Source organism: Nicotiana attenuata, unplaced genomic scaffold (assembly GCF_001879085.1).
Source record: "Nicotiana attenuata strain UT unplaced genomic scaffold, NIATTr2, whole genome shotgun sequence".
Taxonomy (NCBI): domain Eukaryota; kingdom Viridiplantae; phylum Streptophyta; class Magnoliopsida; order Solanales; family Solanaceae; genus Nicotiana; species Nicotiana attenuata.
Window position 1 is genome coordinate 290886 of NW_017671137.1, and position 11829 is coordinate 302714.

The 11829-nt window shown below is 39.5% G+C and overlaps 1 protein-coding gene across 1 annotated transcript; it reads left to right on the plus strand.

Annotated features, from left to right (window-relative positions):
* Positions 1 to 365: 365 nt before the first annotated feature.
* Positions 366 to 11425, plus strand: LOC109206173 (mediator of RNA polymerase II transcription subunit 15). Its single transcript, XM_019368965.1, has 12 exons — positions 366 to 750; positions 2138 to 2180; positions 2320 to 2384; positions 2468 to 2548; positions 3650 to 3730; positions 4402 to 4563; positions 4635 to 4733; positions 4808 to 6183; positions 7545 to 7771; positions 7849 to 7997; positions 9035 to 9073; positions 9164 to 11425. The coding sequence occupies exons 1-12, from the start codon at positions 577 to 579 to the stop codon at positions 10715 to 10717; spliced, it is 4050 nt and encodes a 1349-aa protein (XP_019224510.1). The 5' UTR covers positions 366 to 576; the 3' UTR covers positions 10718 to 11425.
* Positions 11426 to 11829: the final 404 nt, after the last annotated feature.

Consider the following 11829-nt stretch of genomic DNA (forward strand, 5'->3'; position numbering starts at 1 on the left):
ACTGAGATTCAAGCTCCTTAAGATGTACCCAATCTATTCTAATAAAACCCACTCAAAAGAAAGCAAAAATTTGATATTTTTTTGCTACAAATAGCTAATTGGCTAATATTAGTAATATAATGAGTTGGCCAATTTTTGTAATGAGCTACTTATAAATGGACATAGATGGTAATTTCCCAATAAAAAAGGGAATGGACTATAAGAAAATGGATTTATGGATGGAATCAAATATGCTGTATTTACAGCAAGAACTTTCGGGTCAATACCAGCCCAATACTAATTTGGGCCCAAAGAATTGGATCATGAACTTCAACCTGGGCTTCCTTTTCTTCGTTTCCTTTTCACTTCTCAATAATCATGTTCTTCTTTTACCAAAACTAAACAGAAGGAACTCCCAAAACGTCCCGACTCAGGTCCTCCCCAATTGGTCTCTCCATCAGCTCTGTGCTTGTTATTATGCCCAATACACAGAGACTACTTCACCCGCTGACTTAATTTGAAGCTTTTTTAATTGAATCAAATAATTTTTCGTTAAGTCTCCGACGTCGGATCAGTCGCGGTTGTAAAATTCCGGCAATGGGGATTTCGTTTAAGGTCTCCAAGACCGGTTCAAGGTTCCGGCCCAAACCAATACAGCCCGAGACCTCACTGTCTGCTGAAGAAGACGACATCGCTTTTGAAGCTACCAAAGGAAGGAATTCAGTTCTTCCACAAAATGAATCCAATTCCGCATCTGCTGGAAAGCTCAAGGTAAATTTCTTATTCACATGTTCTGTAATTGGATATTGCAGTCCCAATTTGTGCTACTTTTACTGTTGCTATAGCACCCGATTCTGTTATTAATTTAGAATTTACCCTCTAATATCTTTTGGCAAAAAAAGAAATGAGTTGCATTTGAGCTCACTTTTGCGATTTCCATAAATTTTCTTTTTGATCCATCCCTAACCTATTTATTTCATTGTAAAACTATGAATGACTTTATTTTTATGTGAACCGTGTGTGACTATCTAGAGGAGTAAAATATAAAAGGGACATTTTGTTCCTGGACTAGTTGTGCTGGGATCGTAATACTTGGGTTATTATACTGTAAATAATACTACAGTGAATACTAATACAAAATTCTTGTTTCACATTCTATCCCATATAAAATAATGCATAGATTAGCACAGAAGTTATGCAGGTATCCGCTATACATGTTTTATCTTGGAAATCCAACACCGAATTAATATTGTAGAATGTATCAGTGATGCAAAGTTTATATTGGAAACCTACGTTGTAGTAATAATGCACAATTTATGTCAGGATTAGTTTTCTTATAGCAAACTAGACGAGCTCAAAGAGTATAGTTAGAATTTCCTAAACTTTATCTCTTGTACATGAGGTTGACTTCGGTGGGAACTTCCCTGCCTACACACAGTTGATTTGGAGACTGGAGAAAACCTAAAGAGTGTGAATGCACCTGCAGTAAAAGTAAATGGGACTCCTATGTAATGAAAATAAATAAAGAAAGCACATAAATGAAACCAAACTTTTAGCAAGATCAAGTTGGAGTTCTAAAATGTGGTTTAGTGAGAGAACCTAGTTGTCAGCTTGCCGCAAATGGTTATTCCCTAATAGACAGTTGATTGACTCATTTTCACTTGGGGAGCTCTTTGTATAGCAGCTTTAGTTTTTAGATTTTTTCTCCTTTTCTTTCGAGGACGTGTTGTTATCCCCAATCCTCGCAAACACCCCAGGCAAAAAAGGATCTTTCTTGCTTCATAAAAAAAGGATCTTTCTTGACACAGATAATTCCATTTCCTTGGGCTATGTAGCAATGAAATGGCCAATTATCAGTTATGGACCATGGCATCTCATATTTATCTCTACTTAGTGGAGGGAATGAAGTGGGATATCTATAGATCATGCAACTAAATGTCTTTTTCTTTTTTTATGACAATCATTTTAGTGAGTGAAAGATAGATGAATCTGTGTATTTGTTTGTCACTTGGGGATAGAGGGAGCATTCATAAACTTGATAAAGATTGAGGGACATATAATTTTTGTGAAATTCTGTTCAATCATTGTAGATTATGTTTCTTTTGAAAAATCTCTCAAATTTCTTATTTCACTGATAACATCCTCTTGTCTGCCACAGGGTGCGGTTGTTCATGGGAGCAAGGATGTTACCAGAGTCCCTGGTAAGTGAAGATCTTGTGAAAGACTTCATGTATATTGGGAGGACAAGTGACTCCATCCATTCTCCCGTTATCTTACCATTTTTCATATCTTTATTTCAAAAGTTAATGTTCAGCTGTGCTTATTGTGTTATATGAGCAGATAATGAAGTTTCCTTTACATTGTGCCTTTTCCTGGATGGATATTCTTTTGGGAAAGCCTCCGAGGTTTGTTATTAATCATCCTATAGCACAATATAGTGGTTGTCAGGCTTTTTGGCTGAGTCTTATGTCGTCCTTCTTGATTGCAGAATGAATATGGGCATCAAGTCTCTGAAAATGTTCCGAAATTATTGCATCCATATGATAGAGCATCTGAAACTCTCTTTTCAGTAAGTGTACTGTCAGCTTTCTTTTTCTTTCTTTTTTTCTTATCTCTCTCTATCTCTGGGTGTGTGGATCATCTGTTGCTTCGTTCCCGAACTCTTTTTTAACAAATTAATTGCATCAATAGCAAAAGAAGATAGTCTGTCAAATCTGTACAGATTGGGATTGTTGTTCAACCACAATCATCTATCAAGTTCTTCCAACTACTATACCAAAGTAATTCTCTCTTTACACCAAATATATAACTGAAACTATGATATTTTTATTCTTAATTTACTCGCACGAGACAACTTTCTATCATCCCAAATATGTCAAAACAGACACAGTTCTCCGAACTGCATACATTGGTAACCTCCAACGCCTCTGTATTTAGTAGCACCTAGAGAAAAGCCCGGGGTCCGTATCCGTGATGTAAGGCTCCCATGGGCCTGTAGTTGTTGTCCTCTCTTTGTCTTTACAAATGATTTGCTTCTCTTCCTTAGATTATGCGCCACTAAGGTCACATCCTGCACTGCACTACCAAGTGGAAAAGAACTGCTCTCTGTGGTGGTATCCAAAAATAACAGTCAGCACCTGTCTCTTCTCCCTGGCTTCTATTAATTCCATGTATTTAGCACCCAACTTCCTCCATATCCTCTTGTCTTCCCTTGGGAAGCTTGTAAAATTTTGTTCTTCAGTTAGTGCTTAGTCACAGCTGTTTAGCTATTAGCAAACAGTAGTTTATTTTCCTGAAATTCTAGTATGATTGAGAGACAGAAACGTAATGTTCATTTTTGAGTGGAACTTTTCTGTCTATGTACTTTTGATCTGCAAAAACTTTGTGGTTTGGTCAGTCTTTCATTTGGATAGTAATTAGCTTTTGTAATAATAAGTTGAGTCAATATTTAATTTAACTGGAGGAGTGAAAGCCACTTGATTGTGGGAATGCTTACCAATATCAAAGCCATTCCGTTTGTCACTCTTTTCTTTCGAGGAGGGACTTCGCTTCACTCTTCCTGAAGAAACCAAGTTTGTGGTACATAAATGATAACCGGCTTTTACAAAGTTCGTTTAATTATCTAGTTTTGTTATCTAATATTTTATTTTGTATATTTGTGCACGTGGAGGCAATTGAGTCTGGACATCTGCCCAGTGATATTCCGGAGGATATACCTCGCAAGTATGTTGATGGGACCCTAGTTTGCGAGGTAAGGTTTCTGGTTCCAGAAGAGCAATCCTATAAGGTTTAAGAGATGCTAGTAGACCAGCTTGTTCTTAAGAAATAATGCTCCCTCCCTCACAAAATGAATGTGGGAATTGGAGTGCAAGAGTTAAAGCATCTAATATTCATTTTGGATTAGGACATCAATTTTTCAATTCTTTTGAAATATAGTTACATATTTGGTAATGCATAAAAGATATTATAAATCATAGTGTTGTATATTTAAAATATTCTGGCACATTTAAAATTATCCTTATAAGATAAAAAGTTATTACTCCCCAAGTATTATTTGTGTCATATAAATGGGAGGGGGAGTATTAGATTATGGGTTCAAAACTTCTAATTCTGCATCTTTACTTTAAGGGAAGAGATTAAAACAAAACACTCTTTTAACTGGATGCCAATCACTCAGCTTTGTCCTTGACTTTATCTTTTTACCTCGAAAATAGAAGTCTTCAATTTACTGGTTTGGCGATTTTACTATAGAATTGGTTATTGTACTTCATCATCGTCTTTTTCCTACTGAAGACTTAAACTTTGTTACCTTCTACATTTTCTTTCTTCTCCTTCTGAAGTGACTCTCTCTGTTCCTTTCCCAATCACTTACACAGAGATTTAGGGTAGTCTTTCATTTCTTAATTAGGGATGGGATTGCAGGTGCGAGATTATCGGAAGTGCTTTTCTGAAGCTGGACAAAATGTGCCTTCAGCCACTGGTTGTCCCATTATTAACAGAATTTGTCTAAAAATGTCTCTTGAAAATGTGGTGAAGGACATTCCGCTGATTTCAGATAGTGCTTGGACATATGGTGATATGATGGTTAGTAAGATCGACTCTCCTTGGTGGCATTCAAATGGTTTGTATTTAGAGAATATTTATTTATACTGTAGGAAGTGGAATCCCGGTTATTAAGAGCCCTACAACCACAACTTTGCTTGGACCCAGCCCCAAAGTTAGACAGGCTCTGCAACAACGCAGCCTCCTCAAAGGTAGTGTGCTTTTATCCATCTTCATGTGGTAAAAGGAGCTCATATATGTAAACTGTGCTGTGTACTGTTTGCAGTTAACGTTGGGTATAGGCAATTTAAGGAGGAGAAGACTAAGGCAGCTTCCAGATGTTATTGCCACATCTAATGATAAAATCCATGGGAAAAATGTTTGCGTAGATAGAGTGCCTGAAAGTTCAAGGTCAGGAGACGGTGGACAGCTTGTGCCGCAGCCTGCTCATGAGAATCTGAACCCACAAAATAATGGACCAAGCAATATGATGGCACTGAGAAGTAACAGTTTTGGGTCTGAGGCCTCTATCCCAGCATCGCCTTCGGTATCACACCAACCAAAGTATCAAATGGGGGTTTTGAGTCCAAGAATCATGCAGGACCATAGGTCAGGAGTTTTAAATGCATCAGCAGCTTCTCCTACTGCGCCAGACATGATGCTCTCATATACGGATGCTATGAGCTCTGGTGCTGCTTCTTTACATGGTAAGAGAGAGAATCATGATGGCCAAGCCTCTCCTCTCTCCTTAAATAAGAGGGCAAGGTTTACACATATGAGTGCTGATTCCAATCAACAGCAACTTGTAGGGGGACAAATAGATGGCTCTCAGGCTCCAGATTTGCACTGGAAGAATTCTTTATTACAGCAGCATTCAGTTCCCAGGGGAATTCCATATGCTAATGCAAGTATGCAAAAGTATCAGCAACAGATGTTTGAAGGGGGTCTGAACCAGGAAGCTGGAACAATGCCATTCACTGCAGGACAGCAAGGAATAAAGTATAACTTAAAGGAAGAGCCTGCTGAGGTAGAGAGATTGGACAAATTAGAGCCAGGAAGGACTAAAAATGAGATGCAGGTGGTGGAATCGGATATGAACCTTATGGCTTCCCAGCAGGCCCGCCTTCAGCAGAGACTGCCTCAGCAGTTTATACGATCTGGCTTCCCTCAGGCACCCTGGAATGGCCTCGGTCAGCCTCTTGAAAATAGTCTCCGGAAAGAGGATCCATTCCAGAACAGGAAATTAGTGCAAAGTCCTCGTGTTTCTGCAGGAGGTTTGCCTCAATCTCCTTTATCGTCCAAGTCTGGAGAGTTTTCTAACGGTTCCATGGGAGCTCAGTATGGTGCTGCTGTGACTAGTGGACTAATACAATCACTGAAGGAGAAGCAAGCAGCCACATCTGCTGCTCCTGCTGGTGGCACAACATCTATGACTTCTAGCGCCAATGATTCCATGCAGCGGCAACACCAGGCTCAAATGGCTGCAAAGCGGAGATCCAATTCTGTTCCTAAGACCCCCATGATGAGTGGAGTTGGTTCTCCTGCCAGTGTCAGTACCATGAGTCTTCCAATAAATGCAAGCAGTCCTCCTGTAGGATCTACACATTCAGCTGACCAAATCATGCTTGAAAGGTTCTCCAAAATTGAAATGTTGACAACTAGGTATGTTTTGGGACATTTTGTGACCATTTAAATTAGCTGTCTTTGTGAATCAGCGCAAGTTTATTATGTCCAACAGAGCACTTAAATTGTGTCATCTTGGGTCAGAGGATACACCACTCCGCATGCATGTGTTACCTTTTGGTAATTGGTTTATTCAAAATAGTCTTCTGTTACTGTATTCCATCCTTATAAGGAGCTGATTGGTTCAATATCTCTGGTCTAGAAGTGCCAGACTTATAACAACAGAAGCCGTCTTATGTGGGACAAACAAGGTTACTGGTAGACTAGAAGAGTGTGTATGTGCATGTGTGTGGGTGGGTTTGGGGGGTGTGGAACTAGGAGAGTGGCTGCTCTGATATTCATAAAATTCTCTGCTAAACCTCAAAAATATGCTATACTTGTACGAGAATGCAGAAACGTAATCAAAGGTTTATGTTGAAAAAGGGTAGAGTCAACAGCTGCTTTGTCATGTTCCCTATTTCTTGAACGACAACTGGAGGAGAATAATTGAGACTGAATTAATTAAAATTTTGAACTCTTTGCCCGGTTTCTTGCAAATTATGCAAAATACCATCATGTGAATGCACAAAGATGACAAGGCTCGAAAAGAAACATGGTCCCTATTCTGCCGAGTAGGACTCTTGCTGATTTTTCAAATTCATTATCGTGCTATACAGTGCAGATTTGATGTAAATTATGTGATCACTTTGATATGGTCCAAAATACGGACAAGACAAAACATGGGATGGAGGGATAAGTAAATCTTTTTTCCTGGTCTCTGCTTTGTCTTTCTCTGCCATTCCTACAGTAATGATCATGGTTTTTCTTTTGGGATAAAGTTGATCATGCTCTTAAACTGTTCTATTTTACAGCTTAAGTTGCCGATTTGGTTTCTTCATTCCTTTCTTCTTGCACCCTTTAAGTTTTAGCTAAACCCAAATATCTGCCTCTAGTCCAACGACTATGCCTGAAATGTGTTGCAAAAGGCATCCAATGCTGACACCTGAATTTATATCTGTATTACTTTATTTATGTTGATAAAAACTTGTACATAGAGCTCTGGTTGGAATGATGAGTTACAACTTCACATATCACCCCTGCTTCTCTCTCTCTCTCTCTCTCTCTCTCTCTCTCTCTCTCTCTCTCTCTCTCTCTCTCTCTCTCTCTCTCTCTCAATTAGTTCTTTAAAACCCCATCCTTATTCAAGTCAAATCAAGTAATCTTTTACTTCAGATGTAATGTATATCTTCTTATTTATCAGATTGCTTTTTTTAACTATGTAATTTTCTTAACCACTGTGCCTAAAGCACGATATTTACTCTTCTTGAAAATCTTCAAAGGCTAAAGTCTCTAAATTTCAGGTTTCAACTTAATCCCAAAAAGAGTAAGGTCGAGGAGTACTCTAGCAGGAAGCCAAATGCCTTTCCTACTCAACAGCTGCTAATACATCTTTCCAATGATTCAAACAATGAGAATGTCAAGGATGAATCTTCCAAAATGTCATTGTCAAAATCACTAGTAGGTGGCAGTACGAACGTTTGCAAAACAAGAGTCTTGACTTTTCTGCAGACAGAGCGCATACTTCAAGGTCTGTCTTAATGCACTCTCAGTCTGTATCATTTGCTTTATTGTAACTGACTTTGACTGCTTGATGTTATCTACTAGGAAATGGTTTTTCATATGTTCCTAAGGTGCGGACTAGAATGATCATGTCAGAAAAGCCGAATGACGGCACTGTGGCAATGCATATTGGAGAAATAGAAGATGCTGAATATTTTACTGCTGAGGATTACCTCCCAACGTTGCCGAATACTGTGAGTTCTGAGCACACTATTTGTTTGTTATGTCACAGACTGGATACCCTCCTCTTGTGTTGTCCAATCATATTACTTAATCAAGTAGGATGAGTTTCCGTTCTAAACCCAGCTGTTGTGAGCTGAATTTGAAATTTAAAAGCTATATGGAAACCCTGAAAAGAGAAGTGGGAGAATGATAAGCAGTCCATAACTCCTGGATCTATCTTCCAATATGGTGGAGCTTTCAAATCCCATTTCTGCTAGCATGTGCCAATCTAAATGTTGCAAATCTGTCCAATACTCATTGGAACTCATTAAATTTGGCTTGAATCTATTCAAGGCTAGCAGTTGGATACTTTGATCAAACCAGCACTAAGATGGTAAGCTGGTATTTACATCAGAAAATCAAGAGTGTTGTCACTTCTAGTTGGGCAGGAACTAATAAAATCTATCATTGTTTCAGCATCATTGACATATTTAGTTTAAATGAAGGCAAAAGTATACAGTCAGTTAGATATTGTAACCCTTTCAGCTTTATTTTAATTAAAAAAGGTCATATTGAGATGGAACTTATAGTTGTTCAAGCTATCTTGCTATAGCAGCTACATTGAGTAGAAAATCTCGTCATGCTGATCAGGTTTGAATTGAACTATGGTGTATAACCTTCCAAATATCTCATAAGGCGACGTATCCTGAAATACTGACGTTTATTAATCAAATCTTAGGATCAATTGATCAAATATTTGATGACAATCGCCTTTCATGCGCATTTATCGATCTTTGATGATGTTCACGACAGATGAATTCTGGATTTTAGACATTTAATTGGATTTCACCAAGCAAAGTCTTAGTAAAGTGAGTAACAGAAATAACTAGGTGTAATTCGTGGATATGGTAAGGTGTATCTGAAACACGGAGAACTGGAGAGCTCATGGTAGCTTCTAAAGAGTCGTCTTTCATTTGTTTCAACCATTTTAAATTGGGATGCCAGTGGAAGAAATTTACAATACTCTCATGCATTTCTGATTCTTATGCCTGAAATTTTCTTGTGACAGCACTTTGCGGACTTGCTTGCAGCACAATTTAGTTCACTGGTAAGTTTACTGCGTAAAATAGAAATTGCTAAGGATCAACATTGCTTCAACTACTTGTCCTTATATTGCCTTGCACCAATGTGTTTGCAGATGGTACGCGAAGGATACCTTGTGGAAGATCATGTCCAACCAAAACCAATCCGCATGAATCGTGCTTCAAGTAATCAAGCTAACGTGCCAGGAATGCCACCAAATGGGGCAGGAGCTGATCTGCAGCAATACTCTGAAGGGGTCTCTGGTCAGTTGTCCAATGAGCTTGCAAGGCCCTCTAACAGTATTAATTCGTCAGTAAACTCACCCCAGAACATGCAAGGCCAGAGAACACTGCCTCCTGGGAATTCTCAAGCATTACAAATCTCTCAAGGACTCCTAAATGGGGTTTCAATGCCTTCTAGACCTCAACAATCTGATCCATTAGCCCCTCTGCAGCGGCAGCAGCAGCAGCAACAGCAGCAGCAGAATCAACATCCTCTGATACAACAGCAGCATCCACAGTTACAGAGATCTCAACTAATGCTTGCTTCGAATCCAATTGCGCAGTTAAATGCAGTTGGCCAGAATTCCATGCAGTTGGGTAATCAAATGGATATCAAACCATCCCCAATGCAACTTCAGCTATTACAACAGCAGCATCAACAGCAACAACAACAACAACAGCAGCAGCAGCAACAGTTGCAGTCACAACAAACCCAGCCACAGCATTCACAAATGCAGAGGAAAATGATGATGGGCCTTGGTAATGTGGGTATGGGGAACATTAGCAATAACATCGCTGCCCTTGGTGGTCTTGGTAATGTTATGGGCATGGGAGGTGTAAGAGGAGTTGGTGGACCTGGAATTTCAGCTCCAATGGGAGCCATGGCTGGCATGGGCAGTATATCTCAAAACACAATAAATCTGAGCCAGGCATCTAATATAAGTAACGCAATCAGCCAACAACTTCGTAGTGGGGCACTCACTCCGCAACAAGCTGCGCTCATGCAAACCAAGCTGAGAATGGCACAAAACCGAACAAATCTGTTGGGGAGCCCACAGTCAAGTTTAGGTGGTATTACGGGAATTAGACAAATGCATCCAAGCTCTGCTGGTCTTTCGATGTTGAGCTCTCTAAACCGAGCTAATATCAATACAATGCAGCGACCAGCGGTGGGTCCAATGGGTCCGCCAAAGCTAATGGCCGGTATGAATCTCTACATGAACCCGCAGCAGCAGCAACAGATGCAGTTACAGCAGCAACAAATGCAGCTACAGCAGCAGCAACATATACAACAGCAGCAGCAATTGCAGCAGCAGCAGCAACAGCAGCAGCAAGAGACAGCTTCGCCTCTACAGGCTGTAGTTTCACCTCCTCCAGTGGGCTCTCCATCAAATCCGACTATCCCACAACAAATGAATCAAAATTCCCAGCAGCCGCAGCAGCAACAGCAACATCAACAGGCCAGCCCGCAGCAGATGAACCAACGAACTCCGCTCAGCCCACAACTGAGTTCAGGGGCTATTCATCCTATGAGTACTGGTAATCCTGAAGCATGCCCAGCAAGCCCTCAGTTGAGTTCACAAACCTTGGGGTCAGTAAGTAGTATAACCAATTCCCCAATGGAGCTACAAGGTGTGAACAAGAGTAATTCAATTAATAATGCCTAATTGAGATGGAAGCTTCAACTCCTCTGAAACTGTAAGGTGTTGGTGTTTCACCCCTCCCATGTCTAGGCATACATCTCGGCAGGTTACGGTGATGAAACAAATAGGCGCCTCTTGCCAATGCTTGTTGGAACAGTTGTCTTTGAAGATTGTGGAACATGGATCGTCTGGTTTATCGAATCTCAAAAAGTGAAACCATTCCTGTCAACCAAAAAGTACTTGGAAATAACTTGCAAATTAATTTCTTTTTGCTTGGGGGAGTGAGGATGCAGCTTTTATCTCCTGAGCAGGCTGAACGTACTCATGCTCGGATGTCGATCTGTGATAAGCTGGTAGAGAGGTTTATTCATAAGTTTGGGTATTCTTTACGAGATATCTGATTCAATTTGTCTGGATATGTTGTGATCAAATCATGTTGTAGTTCAATATGATCCTTGGTAGCAGATTATAGTTCACATCATAACATTTGTAACCTGGTCGATAAACGTGTAAATGAGCACGATGTTTATGTATATATAGTTTCTTATTTTCCTGGTCAAAGAGTCAGAGTAGTTTGAACAGAATCTAAACGCTTGACATATTCTCAGATAAGATTAGGAACCTGTTTGTCAGCTGTGGTCGTATGGAATATGCCAAACTATGGAATAATTGGGTACATATAGGTATTGCTTGTGCCCTTGCATATAAGTTTATTCATATTTCTTATGTATTGCTTTGACTTTCTTAAATTTAGTAGTATTTGAATCTAGACATTCTTTTTTCACCTTAAATCTTATCAATTTCTCCCGTTGAATCCTACAAACCAAAATCTGTCCTAAGTGGATACTGATTTCAACCACCTTGTGCTGGATCTAAGACCTTTGAATCACAAAAACTTTTATTTGCTGCAGGCCTAGTTAGTAAAAATTAAGAACAGAACAACAATTCTTAAAGCATCTAAGCTGATCCCGGAATCTGGAGGGCAAACTTCTGGTCCTAATGTTGGTCGATTTTTGTATGGTTGTCCAAGAAATAACCCAGTTGTATCAATTTACGTTACTTCATTTCCAAATTAGTTAGACGTATGAATCTATCGACGAATTTAGTATTCTTATACTCGTCAACTTGCCACATCT

Excerpts from the sequence above, each read along its gene's own strand:
- LOC109206173 (XM_019368965.1), top strand. The coding sequence starts at position 577 with ATGGGGATTTCGTTTAAGGTCTCCAAGACCGGTTCAAGGTTCCGGCCC. Across the intron at positions 2,385-2,467 it reads CTTTTGGGAAAGCCTCCGAG|AATGAATATGGGCATCAAGT; the intron begins GTTTGTTATTAA and ends TCTTGATTGCAG. Across the intron at positions 6,184-7,544 it reads ATTGAAATGTTGACAACTAG|GTTTCAACTTAATCCCAAAA; the intron begins GTATGTTTTGGG and ends TCTAAATTTCAG.